The following is a 25,868-nucleotide window of genomic DNA, read 5'->3' as shown; positions in this document are numbered from 1 at the left end:
TCTGGGCATAGTCAAATTGTGCAAAACTGTGCAAAGAAGTAGTGTTGTGTTCAGAATTTTGTTTCCACTCAAGCTGTGCTGCATCCCCTGCTCTCCATTTGCTCTGTCTCAGCAATTTTCTTTCTCTCCAAAGCAGTGGGTGTCAGCTTTAGTGTGTGCAACGTTCCACAGGTTCAGCTGGCTCGCCTGTAGGACTTTTAGTGCCCCAGGAAGAGACATTTACAGGTGCACACCTCACCTGAGGCCATTTGAGATCTCCACAAACGCTCATTTTCTGCGTCACAGAGAAGGCACAGAGCAAGGGCAGGTGACTTCCTGGAGCTACTTTGCAATTTTTAGGACAGGAGTTTTGTTCCAGGGGCCAATCCCTCCCCTCTCTGTGCATTCCCAGCAGCCCACGGACACACTTGGCTCTGCCCCGTGGGCACATCCCGGCTCCAGCAGCTGCCCTTGGGCTGTTCTGGGACCCTTTGGGGCTGAGCCATCCTGTGTGTGCTGCCTGCTGCTGCTGGGGACCGGGCTGGTTCGTCCCAGGGAAGATCAGCTGGAAAGCCCAGAGCCACGGGGACGGGGGAAAGGTGCTCGTTCCGCACGCACGGAGCGGAGAATCCCGGCAGGAATTCCACGGGACCGCTCTGTCGGAGGGGACAGGGAAGAAGAGAAATTTGGCTTGGTAAAGACGTGCACAAAACCCAGCCACGAAAAAAGGCAAGGAAGTTTGAACAAGAAATAAATCCCTCTCGATGTGAGTGGCTGGAGGGCGTTCCCAGGAGCAGCGGGAGCAGCGGGATGAGGGTGGGAATCAGCTGCTGTGCTGGGAATGGGGGCTTGGAGCTGGGCTGGGAAGGACTCGCTCTGTTGAGCCGGGAAATGGGAGGCTGGAAGGAGGTGTCTGATTTTCCCCCTGACGTGAGGGCTGAGCTGCCAGAGGAGGGGGTGACTGAAGGGGGAATGTTGGCGCTGGAAGGACCCGTCACCAGCTGGGCGTGGTTCCAGGCTGGAAGCCGGGAGGGAGCCCAAACGAGGAGGAGAATGGGGCTGTGCTGGGGTGTCCTGCAAGGAACAGCCTGGGATTTATTTCTCACGGCACACAGTTCGTCCTGGGGCACCTTCTCGTGAACTCTGCTGCCAAAGCTGTGGGCTGGGAACAATGGGATGGAGGGATCCCAGCCCCTTTCCTGGAGCAACCTGGGCTGGTGGAAGGTGTTCCTGCCCGCGGCGGGAGAGGGGAATGAGAGGAGTTTTAAAGTCCCTCCCAACCCAAACCATTCCAGGGTTCTATGATTCTCTTGAAAACTATTAATTGGGTTAACACTGAAGCACCAGATGAAGCTCTGGAGCGGAGAAAGAAAACCTGGGATATTGCAGCTAAAAGATGCCAAACCTAAAGCCTGGCTGCAGCATTAATGAACTGCTGGGGAAAAGGGCAACACTTTGTTCAGGAAAGACAAAATTTCCACCTCTGCACAGCTCTGCATCCTCTTGTCAGCCCAAAATAGGTGCAATAAAGCAAACAAAGTACAACAGTGATCTGCAACCCCTTAGGGATTAAATTCAAGATTACACAAGGCCCAGTGTTCCTGCTAACAAGTGCCATTTAGTCCTTGCCTTCAGGTTCTGTTTGTTTTCATGGCTTGTTTTGTTCCTTTTTTTTTTTTAAAGAAAGAAAGAAAGAAAGAAAACAGCTGAAGATCATTGGGGGTTTTATTCAGCTTGTCTGCAAGGACAGCAGAAAATTTATGGCAGTTTCTATAAAGCCTAAAATCTTTAGCAAAACATATTAATTTCCTCCCCCCCCCTGTTATTAGACAACAGATAAAGGAAATGTTCTAATGTAAGGATGCTCCACCAGATTGGGAAAAACCTGTCTAATTAACCATGGTAAGAAACCCTGTGAGGAATTTTAGAGATTCGAAAAGCAAAACCAATATTCACAAAAAAACCCCAGAAATAAATGTGGGGTTATGGATGATTCACTGTCCCCTAAAGGGCAACAGGGGCACCTTTGAGGACACCAGTGGACTGTGCCATTATTTCATTATATGGCTCGCTCACAGTACTGAAAACACAAGTGTTATCTCATCATTTGAGGTTCTTGGGTTTATTACAAGACTCAGTTTTATCCCTGCAGTGTAAATGGAGGCTCAAATAAAACTTCCCACAGAAGTTAAGTCCAGTTCGTCCTGGCTTGTCTGGGGTTTAAGTCTAAGAACTGTTGAATATTTTTTTGCTGTATCACTGCCTTATTTTTCTTTATACGCAGGACACCTTCTTTTTCCTGACTGTCTCCTTCCTGGATAGATGAAATTCCATATTTTCCCTTGTGTTAAGCAATCTAAACCCAAGAACATTTGGATTTGTTTGCAGTTATCAGCTACAAAAGCCAAAGTCCAAGACTGGTATCTGGGCTTTGCAGAAGGAAAAGGTGGTTCCAGTGCGAATCAGCAGCAATGCAATTTTAAAAGCAGGAGACTCATGGAGAATGAACTGACTGGAGGATCTGTTTCCAGATTCCACTGGAAATAACACCCAGTATTTAGTAGAGAAATCTTGTTATCAACTTGCAATACTCTCAGGCCGTGTTTGAGTCTGAGATTTTGATGGCCTTTATTTTTATCAGTACTTTGTTGACCACGTGAAAGTTTTCTGCACTGTTGTGCAAACACAAGGGAGGCAGAGCTGTAAGAGGCTTGGTTAATTAGGAATTTTAATTTATTTTGTAGCTGCCATGCAGATGAACTCAGGGTAAGATGGTAGCTTATATTTTTCCAGGAATTGTAGTAGCACTCTGTGTGCCTGGGAATAAGCAGAAAATTGTTTAGGTTGGAGAAGTCCTCTAAGATCATCCGTTCTCCCAAGCACTGCCAAGCCCTCCACCAAACCACGTCCCCAAGTGCCACATCTCTGTGGCTTTTAAATAATTCAATAATTCTAAAGAACATCAATAATAATTGATCTTCAACTCGAGCAACTTCCCAGGCTGGGATGTGCCAGTGTCCAGGGCTGCCTGGCACAGACGAGCAGGGATGCTGGAGCAGTACATGTGGCAGGAGCAGGACAAGAGTAAATGAGCACCTGGTTAAATGATCACACATTGCTGAGGGGAGTGAGCAAGGAAAGGACGGCCAGCACCTGGGAAAGGACACCTGGCCGCAGAACTGACCCCTCCTGCATCTCTCACTTGGCTGACCCTGCCCACAGCGAGAGGCACCTGCCCCTGTTTGATTTGGGGTGACTTGGCCGCCCCGGCTGTGGTGTGAAACACGAGAGCTCTGTGAGCGGTGCTCAGGAGGATGGACCCAGCCATGAACAAAGAGCTGCTCCCGGCGCTGGATCTGGCAGGGAGCAGCTCCCTCCCTTCCAAAGTTCCAGCAAATGCTGATCCCCGTCCAAGATCCAACAAAAGGCTGTTTTGGGAATGCCTTTGTACTCCTGCTGACCTACCCGTGGCCAGCCCGCCTGTGCTTTGCTTTCAAAGAAAGGCCGCTAATTACTGGTGGCAACAATGACCGCGCTGGGGAGGCGGGAAGGCAAAGTGCAGAGTTCCTGCAGAGCTTCTCTGGGCCTTGCAGACCTCCTGCCAGAAAAATGGAATTAACTGAGATTCCCAGCGATGCCCCAGCTCCCGACCCGCGTTAGCCTGGTGTTTATTCCTCACTTAGGACTCCTCCTCGTGCAGTGGAGTTTGCAGAGAATTAACAAAGCTTGTTTAGCTCTGGATTTCAGTGTCTCTGACTCGGGGCATTTTTGCTGCACTGCCTGAAGCTTCTGGAAGCCAAAACCTGGCACTGGGAATTGCAAACACTGGCCTGGGAAGTCACGGGAGCCCAGCTCTCTGAGGACCACCATCTTTTCTCATAGTGGGAATTTTGCTAGAAATAGCTGCAGCAGATCATTTAAATTTGTGGCTACTTAAAAGTAATTGTTTAATCCATTTTGCCTGACTCCACTCGGCCATTAGACCTGTTGTGGGGGAAGCTGTACCAGAGCACCACACTCCTTTTAGGGTTGCCTTGCTGCATGGGAGGCACTTCCCAGGCAGTGGAAGATGTAGTGCCTCTTTTTGTGTCCCAGCTTCCCAGATCCTGGGACAAATCTATCAAGTGAAGCTGCTTTGATCAATCCAAGTTCCCCTTCTGGAAGCCATCCGGGCAGTACTCTACACTCAGCCTCGAGATCGATCGATCCCTGCTCTCTTCCTCATCCCATGGATTAATATATCCATTTCTCTTTCACCAAGGAACTTTGCAGCAGCTCCTGTACAAATGTGCTCAACGTGAGAGGAATTTTAAGAAGCTTCTTCAAATTTAGCACAAATGCAGCACCACGCCACGAGCATCCTGTGGCCAGAAATGGACGTTACTGCAGCCGGAGTTTTGGAGGCTCCACACCCCTTTCTAACAAGGAAAAGCCTGTAGTAAGAGGAAGAGTTGGAGTATTCAACATCCACAGGATGCACTGGGAAAGCTCCTGGTGCAGACTGGAGTGTCTCAGAAAACCACAGGTGGCTTCAAGCCTGGATTTGCAAAGCCAAACCACCACTTGGGGATGCTCCCTGTGCTTCATTTGGTGACTTCCCCAGACCCCTGCTCCTCTTTGTTGGTTAAAGTAAAAAAAAAAAAAAAACCAACCCAGTTTGGTTGATTCTTGCTATTGAAAATCTCTTTAAATTAAAAATCAACAGCAGCCTGGGGCAGCCAAGGGTATCTCATGACTGAGAATTTCTCCACTCCATGAAGCCCTCTCCATAAGGTGAGGCAAACCATGAGTAAAAAGCAGCATTAATAATCAGCAGCATTAAAGAATTATAAAAAGGCTGTTGGGATTTTCTTCCTCGGTGTTTCCGGCGGCGCATCAAGCACCAGATTCCCAGAAAAGTTCAGGGTTGGAACTGTAAAACCTGGGCAGCAAGGCAGAACCTTCCTGCAGGCAGGACTGAGAGAAGCAAGGCCTTGGGAAGGACCCACTCTGCCATGAACAAGAGCAGAACAGCTTCAAAGGGAGAGAAACATTTATTTGATGTAATCCACATCTGTGTTTGGGAGAGCACTCAGTGCCCTGCTGCTGCCCCCAGCATTCCCAAAATCCAGCAGCAGCCACAAACCCCACAGCTCACTGGTGGTTGTAGCAGAAGTAACAGGCACATAAAACAAAAGCCAAAGCTGAGCCTGGTGCTGAGATTTTTCAAAAGAAAATTATTGAAAAAAAAAATATTCCATGCAAATGGTTCAAAAAATTTATTGAATATTTAATTTACAAAAAACATATCCCTATGAGGTGTTCTATGCAAAATTGGATGAAATAAACTGCATATAAAACCCAACCCTAGTAATGCAAGTACAACATAGATATGAGACCACAGAAAGGAGAAAAATATAGTAATAATAATCATGAAACACACGTGACATTCATGAAGGATTGTCCCAACCATCCAAGAACTGGTTCAACATGATGCCTTCCTCCTTGATACACCGTACATTTCACCATTTTGTACAGGCCTTCTATATTCCATTGGTCCAAATTTAGAGTTGAAGGAATTCTTTGCCTTCTTTCTTGGCTGCTACACCAGATTTGCCATTTTTCTTTAGACCAGAAGGTGGAAACAGACAGTACAGACATTGAACACGTGCACTACTGGATACAACTTGCTATCTTTGGTAGGGACCCTAAATCTGCAGTGCTCAGCTTTCTAGAGCGACAGGAATTTCAGTTTTGGCAAAAAAAAACAAAACAAAACCAAACCCAAACAGGTTTAATTGTGTTGTTTAGTAGAACAGTACTGGCAGTTTCTGCTGAACATACAAAAAAAAAAGACTCTTGTCTGGTTTAAAAATGGAGATCATTCACATGGGCTTCAAATCCAATGATTAACATTCCTTGACTCGAGAATGGTTCCATAAAATGTCACCACTGCACAGCAGGCCCTTCCCTGTGTGGCAATGGATGTGCTGCACGCAGGACACAACTGCAACCCTGCCCCTCCCACCTTTTCCTGCCATTTAAAGCAATGGGAATATTCCTGCAGGTCTGGATGCCAGTTTCCTTCTGAACAAGCAGGAATCTCCTTGGGTGACTTAACATTTGCACAGTAACTTTTCCAAGTTTTCCTGGGAAAAGAGGAGGGTGAAGCAAAACCAAAAATGTAAAGGAATTTGGGACAATCAGTGCCAGAGAGTTTGCAGCCCTCCTCTGGGATAACATGAGCAGGAGGAGCAGGACCAAGAAAAAATAATTTAAAAAGAGGAAAAATAAAATTAATTCAAGAGCCAAGGAACTTCACTTTAAAAGAGAGAGAAAAAGTACCAGACTGTTTCCTTCATAACATTAATATTCCATAAATATTGGACAGTATTTGATTAACTGCCATTAGCTGCAATTTTCAAACATTTTCTCTGTTTTTTTCAAGAACTATCTGGAAAAGAAAAGAAAGAAAGAAAAGAAGAAAAAAGAAAAGAAAATAAAAAGCCCCCAACTCTGCACCTCCCCAGTCCTCCCCACTTGGTGGAAATGCAAACAACCTGCATAGCCATGACCTTCTCAGCTGCTTATTGGAAGACTAACTAGACTTGAACACTTGAGTAAATCTGCTCACTTAGGAGTAAAACATGCAGTATTACAGCAGACAGCTACCTGTCCTCCAAAAGGCTTGGCTAATTTGGCAGAGAAGAAACGTTTCCAGAAGAAAATAAATCCCAAGAGCCTCGGTGACAGACGGAGTAGTTACAATATATTAGCGATTTCTGTGGCATAAACGTTCTAAAAAGCATCAGCGAAGTATTAAATATAAAAGCCATATGTCTACACCCCCTCCATCCTCAGGAAAGCCTCGTGGTCTGTAGTGTGAGCAGTCGTGTGTGCGGCCTGGGGAATTAAGGCATCAGCAGCAGCGGGAGCCCCTACTGCCTGAGCTCCACGTAGTTGGCAGGGAAGAGGCCGTAGCGGCCCTTGCACACGCCCCGCCACCAGCCGTCGTCGATCATCTCGATGTTGGTGATGATGTCGTCGGGGTCGAAGGAGATCTCGTCGTCACCCGCTGCAGGGAGAGCCCAACAGGGTCAGCACTCACACAAGCAAGGGCTCACAACAGCCCCAGCACCTGGGTGAAAGGGCTTTCTGGAAATTCCCACCGCTCCCACAAACAGCACCCAGTAACTCGCGCAAGCGTCTCCACGCTGCTGTTAAACCCCCATATCCCTGACTTTTCATCTGCCACTACAAGGGACATAAAAAGGCAAAGGAAAAATCCAGATTTATCTTGTGCAGAACAGAGCTTTCAAAGGCAAAGGGTGAAAACAAGAGCTTTGCTCACCAGCTTGGTAATCGTAAAGGGCTATGGCTGTGATCCCAAGTTCATTTTCATACTCATCATAGGCATTTTCTTCTGAAGAGAGGAGAGAACAATTAAAACACGAAGCACATTATCCCCTCAGTTCTTTTCTGTGGTGCTTCTCCTTCAATTGCACTGCTAACCCACACAGGAAGCAGGGAACAACCCATGCTAGGTTTCAGCAGTGCTGCTGTTCCTTCTGCATGGAGTTTTTCCCTAAATCACACACACCTGAAGCATGAAAGGAAGCACTTACAAGAGACATTTAGCACAGGACTACATAAAAACAATCAGCCCTGTACTGCTTCTGTAAAACGTGACAGGACAGCTGAGCTCAAGATCACCGTCTAAGAGAATAATTAATACAAGTGGTGCATGCTGGGGAGGCAGAAAGGGGCCTGCTTCAAATTCCCAGTTTTTGTACCAGAGCAGGTTCATCCTTCACACCTCTTTCAGTAATCAGAAGAGGTGAGAAAAACTCAGGAATTCAAAAGAACCTTACTCTTGCAGTTTCGCAGATCCCTACTCGGCTCCCTCACGGGCACAGAACACAACACATCCATTTCAAACTCCAAGAATTGTTGATTGGATTTTTTTGCTGGCTCGGCACACGTTTAATCTCCAGCTCAGTGCTTTCTTCTCACGTTGAGCTACATTCCATGGGGTGGGAATGGTTACCCCTGAATTTCTTTTTGAACTGAGGCCCTGGAGAGCACTGTAATTACTCCAACATCATCTCACAGAAGTTAAGTAACTTCAACACCTTGCTGCAGCCATATATTAATTTCCTAATTAAAGTTTGTTGGTGGGGAATGTAGAAAGTCTCATCGGACTGAGAGTTTAGAAAACTAGGACAGCGTGCTATCGGCACCACTGCTCAGTAAGCTCTTGCACAAGGAAATAATCCTTATCTTAAGGGGTTTGCTGCGAGAAACAAACCTGCTTGGTAGTGGTCTGCTGCTCCTGCCACCTCATAGACAGTCTCTGGCTCGTACTCCGCCTCCCGCTGGCTCACTGCTTCCTGGTAGTCCGGCTCCGCTGCTTTGTAGCCAGCCTCTGGCTCCCGGGCAGTGGGGTAGGATGGGCTGGAGCTCTTGTAGGCTGACCCTGCCTCGTAGGAAACTGCATCCTGCAGGAAGACAGGGGAGCTCTGTCAGGGTTTTGGAAGAGGTTCCCATGCACAGGATCAAACCCCACGTCCCGAAGGTGATCCCAACAAACCTCGTAGAGCGGGCTGGAGGGCGCCTTCTGCTCCGCCACCTGTGGGACAGGAGAGGCTGGTGGCGTCTGCTTCTTGGCTTTAGCTTGCTCCTAAATCCAGGAGAAAGGAAAACTTCAGTGCAGTTCAGTCGCTACAGAGATGACCAAGAGACAACCCTCCAGAATAAGGGACAGGCAGCATATCCTGCAACAAACTGCTGTGGTCACAGGAGGACTGGGCTGGCTGGGCCGAGCAGAGCACCAGAAATGCAGCAAAGCACAAGGGAAAAAAGGGAAGAAACAAAACCCCATGGTACATATGCATGCCTGTGTTTAAAAATAGAGTACCAGTGCTGTTGGGCCCATCCCCAGAGGAGCTGCAGGGTTTTGGTGCTCAGTGTATTCATTCTGCTCATCAGCTGGCTGGGCTTCACGTCCCATTTCAGCCTGAGTTTAATGAACCTGAAGCCCACACACGTTCTGGGTGCATGACTGATGAACTGCCTTTGATGAGAAATGGCCCTGCAAGCTCTGGCAGGTCTGCAAAACTTCCTGCCAAGGCAAAGGACTGAATAGCTCAGACAAAAGAGGGTCCTACACAGTGACAGTGCAGGATTCAAATGTTCAGAGGAGCTAAGAGATGTAGCAGAAATAAAAGTAGTATTGCTATTGTGTTCTGTGACACAAAGAACGTGGATCTGTTCTGGCACTCAAGTGCTTCATGCTGTGCCATCCCACCTGTGAATCACAGGGCAATTCCACATCAGTGGGAAGCCACTCATTAGGGAGCCAGGACACCGAAGTGCAAGAAATGCTGTGTTGCTCACATGACACAAAAAAAGGTAACTATTTCAACAGGTAACTTTCATTTTGCCTCTCTTTACCACAGGGGAAAAGAAAACCACGAATCCAGGGCCAAACTGTCTTCTTCATTGAAAAAAAGAAGAGAGGATGTGTGCAATGGGAATCTGTGCACTCCAGTAGTTTAGGCCCATCAAACTGTAATACCCCAGAGGATTCTCAGGAGAAATGGCAGTACAGAGATGAAGCGGTAGGACTTTGTTCCAAAAAACTCTTCCTTTCCTTTGCTTGTCACAGCTCAGAAAAAAATACATCTAATGAAGAAAGCAAACCGTGTTTTGAGAGCAGAACCAGCTTTGAAGACAATTCAAAGCTTAGTGCTGTGCTTTTTGGAAAAAATCTCTCCTGATGCAAACCCTCCCCCACTTTTAACTCCTGTGCTACAGATAAAAAAGATAAAAAGACACCAGCATAGTGATTATTAGAAGTCAAACCTAAGTTTCGGGACAAATTAAGCAGTATCAATCCATTATTGATGTCAAACGTGGCAAGAGTTTGACTAACTTGTCCTAGGAAATGGGTCTGCAATCCAGATTATAGTTTAGGATAGACACAGCATAATTGCCATAAAACATTTAAATTGCATGGTCCCCCTCAGGCTGGGTTTTGTTCCACAGTGAAATGCTCCATGTGAAAGAGCATCCTGCCTTTTTTTCCAAGGCAGCAGAGCAGAGTAAAATCGTGAGGCAGCACTGACTCAACCCAGCCATCGAAGAAGAGCTCCCTGAGCACTCTTTGACTGCGTGACATTTGTGAGAAGCAAACCAGAACGAGGATTACCAGTAAACAGGGCTCTGGAAGGAATGCAGTCCATATGCACATTCCCCTGGTGGGAGTGTGTGTGCTCACATACCCTCTGAAAGTGGGACTTCATCCTTTGGTGTGAAGAAGTTCCCTGACAGGAATAAAGTTCACTCCAGTCAGAGTCCGTGCCCGCCCTTTGCACTGTCTGTGGATGCTGTGGATCACATCCCTGCCCTTCCCATGCTCAGCTTGGGAGCAAGGGGCAGTGCCAGCAGTGCCATTTCAGCTCTCCTCAGCCTCATTCCCCCTGTCCATGCCTGCAGAATCCCACAATTAACCATGGAGACGTTCAGGCTGTAAGAACATTAATCATCTCGTTACGGGGAAATTTAAATACCAGCTTTGGGGGAAAAACTTCCAATGTGTCCAGGCAACAGAATCCTTGATGAAACACAAGAAAAATCCATCAAAATGGCTTGGATTTAACCCACACTTACAGCAAAAATACCAGCAAATAAATAATGTAATTCCTGAGATAACAAAGGAATAAAACCAAAAAGGCAGTAGTTAAGGTCCCTTCCAACCCAAACCATTCCATGACCTCTTCCTCTCCCAGCTTTTCTCCAGCACAGTAAAGAAACCCCAGGAGTGTTTGGGGGAAGGTATTAAAAGTCCACGTGGAGGAAAGGCAGCACTAGACTGATGCAGAAAAGATGAGCTCCCATTCAGCCTGTGATACATCTCTGCAGTGAACATACGCTCGCACGGCACATCATGGTGCCATAAGGCAAAACAGGTGATAATAGCACCTTTTTGTACTCTTAAAACAAATTAGTTACATCAAGCCTTAGTCTCCTCTAATATAAACTAATCTAAACAAATATGCAAATTCCATACAGCAGGCAAGATGCAGTTTCTGACTAAACATCTTGCTTATGAATAACACAAAAATCACTAAGCTTTTACCCCTGCCAATGCTAAGTCAATTGTTTTAGTTCCCTAAGATTCAATAAACATTGGGAGGATTATCTTGCCCTAATCTCCTGGCTGTGTGCTGCACCACCTCCATCTCCCAAAACACTGATCCCAAAGGAACAGCATCACCAGCTATCACCATGGGGTTAAATTTCTTGTATGTGCAGGGCTTTTGGGGGACAACAGAGCTCTCTCCTCATGAGCTCCTTTGTGCCCAAAGGGAATCTGGGACTGCCAAAAGGCAGAAGTGCAGGAGGAAAAGGCCAGGCTGGAGTCACGCACAGCCAAAGCACAGACACAAACACACACTTTGAGCTTTACAGCCCAGCTGGAAAGGAGGAAAATACCTTTTCTCAGAGATTCCCTTTTCTCCCAGCACTGCACTGAAACCAGGCTGCTCCTATAGGACTTGAATTTTACTGACCTCCAGTTTCCTCCGAGCCTCCTCCTGTTCTTGCTTCTCCCTGGCCATTCTTTGGGCTCTCTCAGCTTCTGCCTTCCTTCGGTCTTCCTGCTCTTTCTCCTTGGCCAGGTTCTCAAAGTTAGCTCGGATGCTGCTTGTTTTATTAGCAACTGTGACATGGAAAAGAATTCAGGTCAAGTCATGTCTCAGGTCCTATATAAAGGTAGCCCAGAATGAGTTTTTGCTACGAATTTCTGCTTTTCTGCCCTCTGAGCTCATAGTCCAGTCAGGGAAGTCCTTCTTTCTTCCTCCCCCTTCCCAGCTCAAACCTCTTGTGCACCAAGAGTCTTCCAAAAAAACCTCTGCTTCTCCCTCCTCTCCTTCATGATACAACCTCCACCACTCTCCTACACAGCTCACTCTCCCTTATTTTTCCCTTCCTTAATTCTGACGAGCCTCAAGAGAAAAAACAAACTGTAACAAAGCAAAACAACCTCTAAAGGAAGGAGGCAGAGTATCTGAGGCTGCTAAAGAGCTGCAAATGCAGCAGTTCCCTCTGGATGATCCTTACTCAGCACTACTACATCAATATCCCAGGATTCTGGACATTATCACCTCCAAAGAAAGGATTTGGGGCCAATGCCTTACCAGCTTCTACTGGCTTGGTCTTCTGATAAGTTGATGCTGGTTTCTCAATATCTTCAAAAGTTGCTGCATTCTATCAGTAAGGCCAAAAAGGATACATGTAAAAACACCCACAAATTCATGAAGACATTCACACAGCCTCAGCCTGACATATTTTACTGTAACAGTGTCCCCCCCTAAGGCTTTTTCCAGAACATCAAAACCAAATCAGGAAGAATCAAAACTTGACATAATAATAATAATAATAATAATAATAATAATAATAATCCTTTCTGCAAGTCAAACTAGAAGGAATTAATGTTCAGGGGCAGTTCTAAACACATCAAAATCCTATTAATTAAAAAAAATGTTTAAGAGTGACTCATCAGAACTAAAAGCAAGGCAATACCCTAAACATACACTGTGTAGCTGTTGCTGTTCTAATCCACATAAGATGGCATCAGCTCTGTGTGTATAAATTTGCTTTTTAAAGGTTTAGGAAAGCACAAACCTTTACTCTTAGACTGGAGAAGGGTACAGAAATAGAGAGCTGAGCCGTGCAGATCCAACCAGGCTGCTCTGCAGCCCCACAGACTATTGAAGTCTTGGCTCTTTGAAGGAACCTACCTTGTCCATCCGATCTTTCTGGACACCGTACTTCCCTCCAAATCCTTTGGAATAATCTAAAGGCAGGACAAAAAAGGTCAGAGCAGGGAGTTTGGTGCCCCTCCCGCCTTGCTGCCAGATGCAAACAGCCACTTCAGGTGCAAAGAGCCATTTCAGCTGCATGCAGAGCCACAGTGACAGCCACCAGAGAAAATGCAACTTGGCTTTGATGCAGAGAGGACACAGAAGCCCAGGAGCCCTCAGGAAGACCAGCAGACGACAGACTGTGGGCCACATGCATTCCCTGAGTAAACGTGAAGCTGAGGATTGATCAGGGATCAAGCAGAGAGTAAGGGAGGAGCCCTTCTGATGCATCACTTCTGCAACACAGCCTTTGACTGCACCAATTCTGAGCCCTCTGCAGAAATCATGGAGCCTGAGACATTTTCTGTGCTCAAAGGAGTCTTCGGTGACTACAGAGGTGTTTTAGTTTTGGGGTTTTTTTTCCTCTTTAGCTTGGTAAATTCCATGAATGGCAGGAAAATGTAACAAACTTCTCATTCCAGTGGGTTTGGCTGTGATACTCCGCTGGTGAATATTAAAGCCACTGGAGATCACTCCTGCTCTACAGGTGGAAAGGGGCAATTCTACAGGCCACAGCTTCAGTTGCCTAAAGCAGCTCGCCAGCACAGATATGGGGTGGCTGTGCTATCCCACACCAGCCCTGAGCTGCACACTCTGCCTCCCAGCTGGTGCTGACCCCAGCCCTCATGACACTCCCAAGTCAGATTCACTCACTAGTGATGCTGATAAAAACAACAAACAAACCTGGACGGGAGTGGGTTTCTGCTCTCACAGGAATGTCTGAGGAGCACCAGAGCAGCACAACAGCAGCAGCCAGAGTGTGTGGCTGGAAAAAACACCTCTTTGTGGTGGCAGTGAGCTGTAGGAATGTGCCCTCACACTCTCTACATGGACAGGCTTTCCTATCCATCCCTGGAATACGAGCCCTGCTCCTCTCAGCCCCCAAACCACTGGCTCTCCCTGCCAGCCATTGTAGTGTTTGCACTCGGGCTCTGAAAGTCTGTCTGTGTCACTACAGCACAGGAAAATATCAACTATCAATGAGCACCCTCGTTTTCTTCAGCTTGGTATGTATTTTCAGCCAGAATAAATATACTACACTTACATTTTCCTGCTCCAGACTCCTCACTTTAAGATAACGGAAAACCAGGAATTCATGGGTTGTACCCCAACTATTTCACAATGAATAAACAGAGCATTATAACAGCATTTGCTCACCCAAGAACCACAAACATTCCCTACTTCTTTCAAAGACTACAATAATTGTTAAATGATCTTGCCACAGCTCATTGATTGTTAATGGTTACGTGCATGGCCATTATCTGAATATTTTCCCACCAATTTATCCAGGCACAACCTTATATTTAGTCTCTAAAACTGACTTCATTAACATCATACTAACAGTAATGTTATTATCACACTGCATGTACAGCTATTAATTAATTCAGGATTTTGCAGAGCTGTTGACTAAACCTTGGGTTTCCTGAACATAGGCTTGCTTTAGGTAATACTTGAAGGATAAAATGAAGAAAACTGCTGGATCATGGAAGGACAGAAGCGCAAGAAAGTGTCTGCACATTCCTGGCGTTGATCTACTCAGAGAACTATTTCAGACTGTGAGAGAAGTGGCTGCACTGGTAAGAAAGTAACAAGTGAAAAACGGTGCCTTGTTGAGATTCATGCTTGGCTAGTTTCTCCTTGTAATCAAACCCCACAGCAGATGGGTCCTGCCTTTCTGTCTGTACACCAAATTTCCCTCCGAAACCACTCTTATAGTCTGAAAAAGCCACATGGGATACATTAAAACCAAGGCAGGAAAATAAAGAAGTTTAGTCAGAGACACTCAAAATAATTTTTGCAATATTTTCAATTATCAGCAATTTTGGATGGCGAAAAAAAAAAAAAAAAAAAACTATCTCAAGACACTTCTGTAAAAGTAAATTGAAAAAAGTCTCAACTTGAGATGATTTATCAGATATAAGAACACCATTCTGAAGTCACAGAAAAAAACCATTTCTCAACATTTTTCATCCATACTGCATAATGCACTTGCATTTCATCAAAGGTATGAACACAGGCACACAGCTAATTTGTTCACCCAAACAAAACAACAAAATACACAAGAGAATAAACAAAATAAACACCAAAACATACAAGAGAATCAAATGAGCTTCCTTCATCAGCGTGGTTAACATTTGTACAGACAGCTGACTTTTAAAGAAGTGTGAAGATGGGCTCCACAGAGACCACCCTCCAGACATTCCTTAAAGGAAGGAGGAATATTCCTGCTGCCACACAGCTTGAGGGAGAAAAGGTTTCAGCTAAGAGCTGATCATTCCCTACTGCTGCCTAGGGGACAGCCATTTACATACATGTATATATATATATTTATATATATAAATACATATGTGTGTTATAAAACGAGGGATGGCACAGGAAAAAAGGGCTTCAGGTAATCCTCTCACAACAAATCTGCTGGAGCACCCAACAGAACAATATTCTGAGGAACAGTTTTAATTTCATCACTTAAAAACATTAATTTAAAAGCAGTGACAGGCAGAGGGCTAGAGAGCAACAGCTGCATTTTACAGGAAGTTATGTTTTTACTGGGCACCAAGTATTTCACAGTAATAGGTACCCCACAGGCCAGGAAGAAGGACTGCATTTTAGTCTGTCCCTGCACGAAAACAGGGATATACACAACAGAATCCAGAAGGGAAAAATTATTTGAGGGAAGTACAAAGGAATTCCTAACCTGTGGTTTGCACAACTCGACTGAAAAAGGAAAATAATCCAGGCTACTTGCAGGCTCATAAAGGGAGAATTTAGCCCTGAGCCTGGACTTTGAGGGGCTGGGTGTCAGCTGTGCCAAAGCCGCTCTGCAGCCACCAGTTCAACCAGTGACAGCAAAACCCAGGCACAGGAAAGGAGCCTCACGCCAGCTCCTTTGAGGCTGTGCCCGAAGACACCAGGGCAGGGGGCTCACACAGGCAACAGGAGGTCACAACGAGGGGAGGCAGAAAGAACAGCAAGGAATGGAGAGCTCTGTACCTTTCTGCGACTCGTGCAGCTGCACTTTCTCCTGGTGGTCCCAGCCAAGGGCACACTTGTCCTGTCTGTCTGTCTGCACGCCAAACTTGCCTCCAAAGCCCTTTACATAATCTGTGGAGTTTTCAGAAAACATTATTGCAGTTCGTAGCTGTAAACTGCATTCAACAGAAAAACCAGGAACATGTTAGGGGATAAGCCACCCTGTTCATAATACACGCACTCATTTGAGGGGATGCACAGTCTGCACACATACAGGGCAAACACACATTTACCACAAAAAAAAATAAATAATCCAAAAACTCCCACCCAAAAAAACCCCACAGACAAAATATTTTTCCCAGGTTTAAAAGGGTCTGAGCTGCTATTTTTAAAGAAGATAATAAAAACCTTTCTGTGATTCATGTTTTTCCGTTTTGCCTTGATATTCAAAGCCAACAGCACTTTTATCCACTTTGTCCTTGTCGACACCATATTTACCACCAAAGCCCTTGGAATAATCTAGAGATAAGAGGGAAGAGTTTTGTTTTAAGTGTTCAGCAACAAAATCATCACCTTGAGAAATTGTGATAATCAGGGCTGCTAGCATTACATCATGTTTTGAAAGAAGCACTGACAGCCTCAGATAAACTTGATTTCAGACACTGAAGTCAGAAATCCTTCAGAATACCTTCTCCAGGATGGAAAATAAAATTGCATTTTGCTGGGCAATACCAGCAGTTCAGCTGCTTGACTCCTTGGTAAAATTCTGAAGACACTTTAGCAAAGTGAACTTCAAAACCTGTGTCAGCAACAGCCTGGATGCTTTTAAACACCCCCTGCTCCTTGCTAGCATTTCTAGAGCACAAACATTTCTTTGGGATAAACAGGAAACAGATGGCAAATTGTCACAATTTTTTAATAAAATGGTCAATTTTTGATCAGACATGCCTGGAAACCTGACCAGCAACACAAAATCTATTAACTCTAAATGCTGCTAACTGGCAAATATTTTAATCCACAAACAGCTGATTCTTTTCGAAGCACTTCTCTGTGGTGGTTAAACTGCTCACAGTCTGAATACTTTGATCTACAGCTTTTCAAAAGGAGCTGCAAAAAACCTCCTTAAAACCAGGCAGAACTGACGGGTTTTTAGGCTTCTTTTTTCAGAAGTCGAGGTTTTCAGCAACGTAAATTTTACCCAGCATTACCTTTCAGCAGGTTGGGAGTGCAAGAAGTGTAAAACATAAGTATTTTACAACATGGCCTATGGGCAGAGCCTACAGCATCAGGGAAGGAGCCTGCTAACACATGTGTGTCTATTCACCCTTCTGGGAGTCGTGTTTCTCAGTTTTCCCCTGGTAATCAAACCCCACTGCACTCTTGTCCACTCTGTCAGCCTGTACTCCGTATTTTCCACCAAAACCACTTGAGTAGTCTGCATTGAGAGTAAAGCACAATAAAAACAGCATGAAGGCACTTGTCACAGATACAGCATAGCCTAGCAATTGAGGGGAAAAACAAGTTATTTCAGAACTGAAGTATTATTAATGCTTTAGCACACAAAATTCGGTTTCATTTTAAATACAAGATAAGCAACCGTCCTACAGCTTATGATGGTTCCCATTAAATTTATTCCCTATTTCCAACAGGGTGCAATACAGCAAAGAGCAACTCCCAGTCTTCCTGACATGTCCTTGAACCTCACTTCAGAGAGAAAAATAAGACTCCTGACGACCCACTATTTCCTTGCCTTAAAACCTCATCAACTCATGAAACTGCTCTGAAATTCATTTATTCCTCTTCTGTTCCACCAAACCCACCATTTGATTCATTGAGAATGTCATGCAGAGGTCTCACTAAACGAGGTACTTTCCATACAGTGAAAGAATCTACTCTGGTTTTTACAGAAAATGTGCTCACAGAGGTGACCACCTCCCCACTTTACCTTTTTGGGAGGGATGCTTCTCAGTTTTGCCTTGATATTCAAACCCAACAGCTGACTGGAAGAGAAATAAAATGACATGTGTGACAGAGTTAGGCATTAGGAGAAAAACTGTACGAAGAGCATGGCAAGTGGACGAAGAGCATGGCAAGCTCCTGTGTCTTTCCATACTGCTCTGACCTTCTGGACTGGGGGCATAAATACCTATTTAACTTATGAGCCATATGCATTTACATGGTAATTTAGTGCATGGCAAATCATACCAGCAGCACACTCCAGTCTGGCCTTGCCAGGTCCAGCAATTCAGTATGACAAAAATCCAGCATTTCCATGCAGGGATTGTTACGGAGTCTTGGAACACGACATTAATCATCCTGCCCAGTAGTTCATGTTAAGATACAGGGCAAACCATCCCCCAAACCCCTCCTGCTATAGCATTCACACTGACCTTGTCCAAGAACACAAGAAAAGTAATATTTTAACATCTCTTTTCAGCTTTCTTTTCAACTCATCTCAATCTCCCACGAGGGATTTTTTTCTGCTCCGCTTTAAACAGCAATTCATCTCCATAACAGTCAGTGTTAGCTTCTGCTAAACTTCAAAAAGAGCAGGAAGAGCAGCCCACGACAGCATCCTAAGGCACTGGAATTTTGCAGTTTTATGTACAAAAGGAGGAAATAAACCACTGTGGGTGGCTGCAGGAGGAGATGACATCACTCACCTGGTCAACTCTATCGGTTTGTACTCCAAACTTGCCACCAAACCCTTTCACCGAATCCACTTGGGAGCAATGCTTAGAAAGTTTGGATTGGTATTCATGTCCAACAGCTGACTGCAAGAAATTGGTTAAGTTCAGAGACAGCAGTTCTACACAGGTCTGTGTGTCAGACAAAACACTGCACCAAGCAACCTGAGGGTGAGTTTTGTTACCAGCATGCATCACTGCCACTCCTCCTGCTGAAACCAACTTCCCTGGAAATCCCTACTCACTTGGGAGGTCTCCACAAAGATGTTGGCAGGCTACCAATCCAGCCTAGGCAAGGGAAGTGACTGCATTTTACGAGGGCTATTTTATGCCCTGCATTTGCACTTCAAAAAGCACAGGAATGTAAGCAAGACAGGTACAGAGGGAGTCTTGATGGTGTTCATGCAGAATTTGAAGTGAGCTCCAGGTGAAACACACAGCCTTGTGTTTAGGCACTTGTATTTAGGGATCTGTTTTAGCTGACAGGGGACTGCAACAAATAACAACCAAAGCCAGCTGCCATTGGTTTAGGGAAGCATAAATCAGAATTAGGCATCTTCCTCACTTGCAAAATGGTACTGAACATGAGGAGATGCACTCACACCTGTGCCAAAGGTATCCCAGCCCTGCATCCTGGCCCTGGAAGTTGAGCTGAACAGAGGCTGAGCTCCATCCATCCCACCACAACTGGCAGGACACAGGGATATGTAATTACACACCTGGAAGTGCCTCCACACAGCCTTTGCTAGTGTTACACTGACCTAGTGCTAGGGAGCCCTTCCAGCTCCTGGAATTGTTGCTGGAGCCTCACACCTCTAGCAAAAGTGCTTTTTCCTTGCCCAGTGCCAACACTGGGAACCGGCCAGAGCAATTCATCAGTTTAATCCAACACTGGATAATCCTGTGCCAGGCAGCTGCACCAAGGTGAATTATTTTGAGGACACAAGGTACCTGCACACCTAAGTAACTTGGATTTCAGTGTTTGCTCTTTTTCTTCCACACAGGTGCTGGAGGGAACATTCCCAGCAGGTAGGGAAGCAAAGCATTACTGGCTGAAGTTACTGCCAGGTAACAGATCAAGGATGGCAACAATAGGACACTGCTTTAACTCAGAAGCATTACAAAAGCTGCCTTCTTTTCCTGACTGAAACAATCACACTCCCGTTCATTTTGCAGGTGTTCTGTACCACAGTATCTGTTAAATGTGACAGAAAAGGCTCCCACCTCCCTTTATTCTTCCCATTACATTTATGGAAAACACGAAGCTCTGAAAATTTTAGAATTTATGTGGTTTTACATGATCTCCCTTTTGTTATATCAACTGAGGTATGAGCGCGGTGTTTTCTTCGTGGTACCAGGACTTTCTGCGTTTCACCAAATACCAAGCATTACAACAAATCCCCCTTTAGAAAAGACTTAGAAGAATATTTTTCTTGGAAATCTGTATTTCAGAGTAAAACACCCCCATAATTTTTCTGTACATTTTAAACCAGCTCGGGAGGTGTGGCACACAGAGCAATGGAACTGTTCATTTTAACTCAGCACCAAGGTTTTGCCCTAAATGCAGCAAAACCCTGCACCAGGACAACGCTGCAGTGACTCTGATTTAATGGCCAAGCTTTAAAGCCAAGCTTTAAGAGCAGCACACCTGCACAGATACCTGCAAAGGAGACATCTCAGCCACAAGGCTTCAGAACTACAGTTACAAGGGGGAAGGATTTATTACAAACATAAATCATGAACACCTCCTGCCACCAGCATCACTCAGATGGGCCTGACCGGCACGTTTTTCCCCCATGATTAATTCTGGCCTATGGAAAACACTGCTGACTTTGGGTCCTTTCTTTTTCCCTATGGACACAGGTGAGGGATAAACTGCTGACACTAGAGAGCAGCAGCAGAACAGGTCTGGTGGTTGAATCTGCTCAGCAATTCCTCTTCTCAGATTGAAAGGTTAGCTGATTTCAAAGGCCCACTGAGAATTGGACAGCAATTAACTCTGGAATACGGGAATCCAGCAAAAATTTAAGGCTGCCAAGTTACCAAGAACACAGAAAGTAAGAAAACTTTCTCATTCAGGAACGTTTTAATTCTTATTCTAACAGAGTTCATGAAAGAAAGCAGCCAGAAGTTGATATGCCTATTTATCACATGACTAAAGGAATTATATTAAGAATTATAACTTTTTTCAACAGTGTAACATAAGCAGCCATCAACTCCTTATATAAAAACCTACCATCTGATTGAAGTACAAGGATATTTTAAATACTTGCATTACTTGTCACTGTTCAGAGTTTGTTCACAAGAGCTGCTCTCTGATTTTAATGCAGCAGCACATCCTTTTTTCTGGCAGTCTCTATCTACATGCATAGAAGAGCTGGCACAGCATCCAAATAGAAAGATCATACTGGACTTATTAATGCACGAAGCGCTCTGTTAATTTAGAAACATTAATTTGAAAACTTGAATCCTGACTCCAGGGGAATCCTCTCACGACTTGGCATCAATCAAAGTCATGTGGGGCCGTTGCACATCCCAGAGCAAAGCAGGAACACGCTCAGCTTACACAGAGTGGTGCTGGCCACGGGCAAGGCAAGGCTTATCACTTCACTTATCACTTCATCCCAGGGAAGCCCCATTCATACTTACTTTATCCATTCGATCTTGTTCCACGCCAAACTTCCCTCCATAGCCATGGGAAGCTTTTGGTCCTGTTTGCAGCTCCCTCTCTTTGAGGCTCTGGTGTTCTTGGAATACATTTTCCCTCAGCTGATGAATACTTTAAAAGACAAATAACCAAGCAGCAAGTTTTACTAAGGAAGTTTCAGCAAGCAACTTCATAAAGATGCAAAATATAAAGCTGACAAAAATACCATCTTAACTAGAAGTTGGATGACTTGCATTTTTCAAGCCCTTCCCATTTTTTCAGTGCACAAAACATCTCCTCATATTTTGAGACACTGGATTTGTCCCACTGCAAAATGTTGTTTAAAAAAAGAAAAGAAACTTGCTGGTTTTAAGACTAATGTGGAAGGGAACTTTATTTTAACAATCCATTACCTAGAGTTGATTTGTGCCTGAAACATATCTTTTTTTCCTCATGTCCTAATTTAAATTCTTCCCAATGCTTTCTATTTAGACGGCAACTTTTCAGAACAGGGATCATCCCTTATCACACACAGTCCCTATGGCAACAGGGCTAATTCTAACAGAGCATTCTGGACACCACTCTACTGCAAAATAAAGATGGCAGGAAACTTGCACCTCCTCTTCCCAAAGTGATCCCTTAAAATATGCAGGAATTGAACTGAGGGCAGAGCAGACTAGGCACAAGAAGGGTAATCCAGGATGTAATCTGCACCTTAAGCACTTCCCACCCAAGTTTTAAGCTTCCTCAGGTGTAATTCAGCCAGCAGGAATCCCCACTGCTCTCAGAACAGGGCAGAGTAACACTGATCCCTGAGGTAACCAGAGTTCAGTCTCCCTCTGTCTGCAACAATCCTGCATTTCCTAAAACTGCTTTATAGTTCGGTCTTAAGCACCTTTTGTAAGAAATACAAGACTCAGGAGATGCATCATCTCTGTTTCACATATCCCTCTGTGACGCACTCATCTGCTTTTCTATCAGAGAGCTCAGTTTGTTACTTTGCCAGGGTTTTTATGAGTTTGGTGGCAGCAGTTTTCTAAACAAAGTGTAAGAATTAAGGGACCAAACGTTTCCTTAAAGTACAAAACTGGAGCTGCTCGGATCCCTCAGCTTCTCCCCTGGCACTACTGGCTCTTGCACCAAAACAGCACAAAGAACCTTTCCAGACACAGAGGCAGGAAAAATCACATTTCCAGTGACAAAGAAAGATTTAAGAGGCCCTACACCGTATTTCTGCTCTGAATTTCAGCTCTGAAGACACTGACAGATTTGAAAGACCAGCAATCTGACAAATAATCAATCTTCTACAGGGACTCTTGTTTTAATTATGAGGACACAAGTAACTGAGAACATGAGGTGATTAAAAGTTGCCTAGGACTGTGCCTATTAATACATTTCACAAGAGAGCTGCTTTACTTGATGTGCTCTTGGTGGCCAGATCCATTCACGGTTTTAGCTCCCCAGCGCTGTTCTTTCTCACTCACATCGTTCTGTGAAGGACACACAGAAAAAGAGAGTTAAACACCCAAAGAAATCACTAGTTACACACATTTCACAGCTCACAGCAAAACCTTCCAGCAGTCACTGAGACCACAAGGGTTAGAAAAGCAGCTTCACTTCCCCTCCACTTCCAGGGACCTGCTCCTGACAGTTTATTTTGCCAAGACACAGCCCCCACCCTGCAGAGCTCCTCTGGAACTGTCCCAGGACCCGCTCCTGGCAGATCAGCAAACCCCAAAAGCCATACCACAAAGTCTGGATCCGTCTCCCAGTCATCAGCTCCGTCATCCTGGCTGACAGACACGGTGTGGCCTGCAGTAGCCTTCCACATCTGCAACACCAGCAGGAGAAGCAGGGTCATGCTCCACTCCAGTGCCAGCTCATTTGGTTCATGCAGGAGCTGACTCAATGAGGAGATGGAATTCAAAATTCCCAATAAAGTATGCTATTTAACCACATCACCAAAAGCTGTGCTTGCAGTGAAAACAGGTTTGACCATTGGTGCTCAGGCTGTCTTCTCAAGCTGCCTTAAAAACCTGTTTAATTCTCCCATTTGCGCTGTATTAGGAGCAATTGCTGTTTCAAAGAGAACAGTGTCACCTTTCCTTGCCCAAATTAACGTGTGTCTTTTGTGCAGTCACTGCAGCCAAACACTTCTCCTCACACAGGTTTCCAAGCCAACATGCACCTCCAAAAACTGCTAATTCTGGATCATGTGCATACAGTTAAGGGGTAGGAATAGGTGGAGTTTTTTTCCTCAGGCATTAAAACATTGTTCTTCACCTGCATTACACCTGCACGACCTGCCCTGCTGTGCAGTGAGTTTCAGCAAGGTGACAGAAATCCCAACAGCTCCAAGAATTTGCACACAATCCAGACATTGCTCCAACAACAGAGTACAGGAGTGTCTGTGTTCCTCGGGTAATCCCTTGTGAGACACGGTGTACACAAACGAAACAGAGGGCGACTGCTGGAGCACTGACAGCAGGAAGCGAGACTCGTGAAAAAGGCAAACAGTGACTTCTAGAAACAGCACCCAGCACTTTCAAGAGGTTAACGATTTGGGGCCTCTCACTTTCTGGAAACCTTATCCCCTGTGGAGTATCAAGTTGGAAGCTTTTAATCAACACTTCTGAATGCAACTAGTTAGCAGAATTCCTCATCTTCCTGGTGCTAGCGGCTGGATTTTACGCCCTTTATTCAATGTAAATCAAAACAAATAAATTCTAGAAAGCAAAACTAGAACATCAAACTACAAGCTGCCTGTTCTCCCAGCTTTTTCAGAACACACTTCAGAGAAAGGATTTTTCTTTGCTATTCAACTAGAGTTCAGCTTTTTAACATACCATCGTTCTGTCCTCTTACCTTCATCCTTCTAATTAAGAATAGATTACAAAGGTAATTATCACAGGCTATTTAATTCACACAAGCATAATTCAGTGGGCGGGATGAAAACTCCCTCTGAAATGCATAACTAACAGTCCCCGGGTAAAGTCCGCCGCTCGTTCTGTTAGGCGTGTTCTGCAGCCTGGCAGAACCAGCTGATGAGCCAGTTCTATGGAGCATTTCAGAAGTTTCAGGACTGGTAACGTGAGTGAGAACAACTGAAAAACGGATAGTCAAACACCAGGGTAGCAAATGCTGGAGTAGCCTGGAAGGAGGGTGTAGAAGCAGAGCAGGTGACATCCTAACACAGTACGAATACGTTTCCCCTCATGTTTTTTCAGGTCTCCCATCTCTAAATTCCTCTGGCAGTTAAGGAACTAACCTTTATAATAGTACTTCATATCCAAAAAACCTGTGAGACTATGAGTTTATAACCCAAACTTTTAGAACGTGGGTATTTTAACAGCATCCTTAAAATACTCTGTTCTAAAGCCTTCTTTCACATGATTGTGTCCGATTGCCCTACTCTTTCCTACTAAAATCCAATCTCTCACCAAAAAAAGCCCCAAAAGCCTTGGAAAGCAGAACCCAACCAGTTCAATAATGAAATTCAACATGGGTCCAAGTTCTTTCTAACTCCTCCTAAGAGGGATGTTTTGTATCCATCCTTCTGTGCTCCACCACACTGTGCAAGATGCTTAGGAATGGAATTCAAGTGACAAGAGCTGAAGCAGAGGTACATCTGTGTATGGCGAATTTCTACATACTTTGTGCAAAACACAACTTTTTTCCCCCCAAGTACTTGTTTCTTATGCTCACTTGATGGATGTACTTTGTTCAATCAGCTGTGCTTGGACATTTCAGAGAACAAAAGCTGGATCCTTCAGTCTAGGTTTCATTGCTTCCTCCTCAAAGCTCTCACAAACAATAGCTCAGGGAAGAAGGATTTCACACGCACCCCCGTGCAAAATCCAGAATCCACCAGGATTCTTTGCAAATCATGCGCATAAACGCCAACATTTTTCCGCAGCTCAACCCTGCATTCTATGAAGTGAATTCCACAAGGAGCAAAGCAGCCCCAGTGACCAAGGCTCCCAGTCCACAGCCAGCAGGAATAAGCCTGGTTTCCGCCTGCTATTCCAGCACCGATTCCAGGGCAGAACGAGGAGAAACACGATCTATTCATGACTCACTGACTCACGTGGTCATGATTCCTGAAGGAAGAAGCAAACGCTACGGTTCGAACACAAACCCAGGCTAAATATACGCCTCGAATGTATGCGCTCCTCAGCGCTGCTATGACTAATCAGCACACACATCATCCTACCCAGCACCTTTAGCGGCACCCTCGGCAGCTCCCCGCTGCCCGGGCCTAGGGACGCGCTCCGGGCAGCAGCAGCCGAGCCCCGGGGCGCAGGTGAGGGGAGCCGGGCAGCAGCTCCCGGGCCGGCCGGGGCCGCACGGCCTGAGCCCGGCACCGAGGCCAGGGGGCTCTGCCCTGAGGGGCGCCCACGGCAGCGGCACCACCGCTGTGGGGACCCCCCGCCGCAGACGCTTCCCCTCAAGTTCCCAGCTTCGGAGGTGAAACAGAATTTTTTAAGAAAAGGGCACCGAGTCGCGTCCGCCCCCGTGCGCGGAGCCCGCGGCCCGGCTCCCCCTCAGCCCCGCCGCGCTTACTCTGCCTCTGCCGCCGCCTCCTCCTCGGCGCTGGCTCCCCGCCGGTGCTTCCCAGGCTGGCGGCGGCTGCTGCTGCTGCAATTTCCGCTTCTCCCGAGCTCCCACTTCCTCTTCCCG

The 25,868-nt window shown here is 45.5% G+C and overlaps 1 protein-coding gene across 4 annotated transcripts; it reads right to left on the bottom strand.

Annotated features, from left to right (window-relative positions):
• Positions 1 to 5,220: 5,220 nt before the first annotated feature.
• CTTN (cortactin) lies at positions 5,221 to 25,860 on the bottom strand. 4 transcript variants are annotated; one of them, XM_039552307.1, is made up of 17 exons: positions 25,752 to 25,860; positions 22,936 to 23,019; positions 22,605 to 22,678; positions 21,191 to 21,320; positions 18,518 to 18,628; positions 17,800 to 17,854; positions 17,179 to 17,289; positions 16,263 to 16,373; positions 15,876 to 15,986; positions 14,491 to 14,601; positions 12,762 to 12,817; positions 12,159 to 12,228; positions 11,532 to 11,680; positions 8,549 to 8,638; positions 8,267 to 8,456; positions 7,310 to 7,381; positions 5,221 to 7,033 (listed from the first exon to the last, which is right to left on the bottom strand). In XM_039552307.1, exons 2-17 carry the CDS (start codon positions 23,017 to 23,019, stop codon positions 6,897 to 6,899), a joined length of 1,662 nt encoding a protein of 553 aa, XP_039408241.1. In that variant the 5' UTR covers positions 25,752 to 25,860; the 3' UTR covers positions 5,221 to 6,896. The 4 variants fall into 4 exon arrangements, with proteins under 4 accessions (XP_039408241.1, XP_039408243.1, XP_039408242.1 ...); XM_039552309.1 differs by lacking the exon at positions 14,491 to 14,601; XM_039552308.1 differs by lacking the exon at positions 17,179 to 17,289.
• Between the last annotated feature and the right edge of the window lie 8 nt (positions 25,861 to 25,868).

Source organism: Corvus cornix, chromosome 5, assembly GCF_000738735.6.
Source record: "Corvus cornix cornix isolate S_Up_H32 chromosome 5, ASM73873v5, whole genome shotgun sequence".
NCBI lineage: Eukaryota > Metazoa > Chordata > Aves > Passeriformes > Corvidae > Corvus > Corvus cornix.
The sequence above is the reverse complement of the archived record's forward strand: the minus strand, read 5'-3'. Positions and strand labels throughout refer to the sequence as shown.

Coding starts and splice junctions, on each gene's coding strand:
- CTTN (XM_039552307.1), bottom strand. CDS start 23,019: ATGTGGAAGGCTACTGCAGGCCACACCGTGTCTGTCAGCCAGGATGAC. Junction 17,855..18,517: donor AAACCGATAGAGTTGACCAG/GTGAGTGATGTC, acceptor TTTCTCTTCCAG/TCAGCTGTTGGGTTTGAATA. Junction 14,602..15,875: donor GCTGCACGAGTCGCAGAAAG/GTACAGAGCTCT, acceptor TGGCTTTTTCAG/ACTATAAGAGTGGTTTCGGA.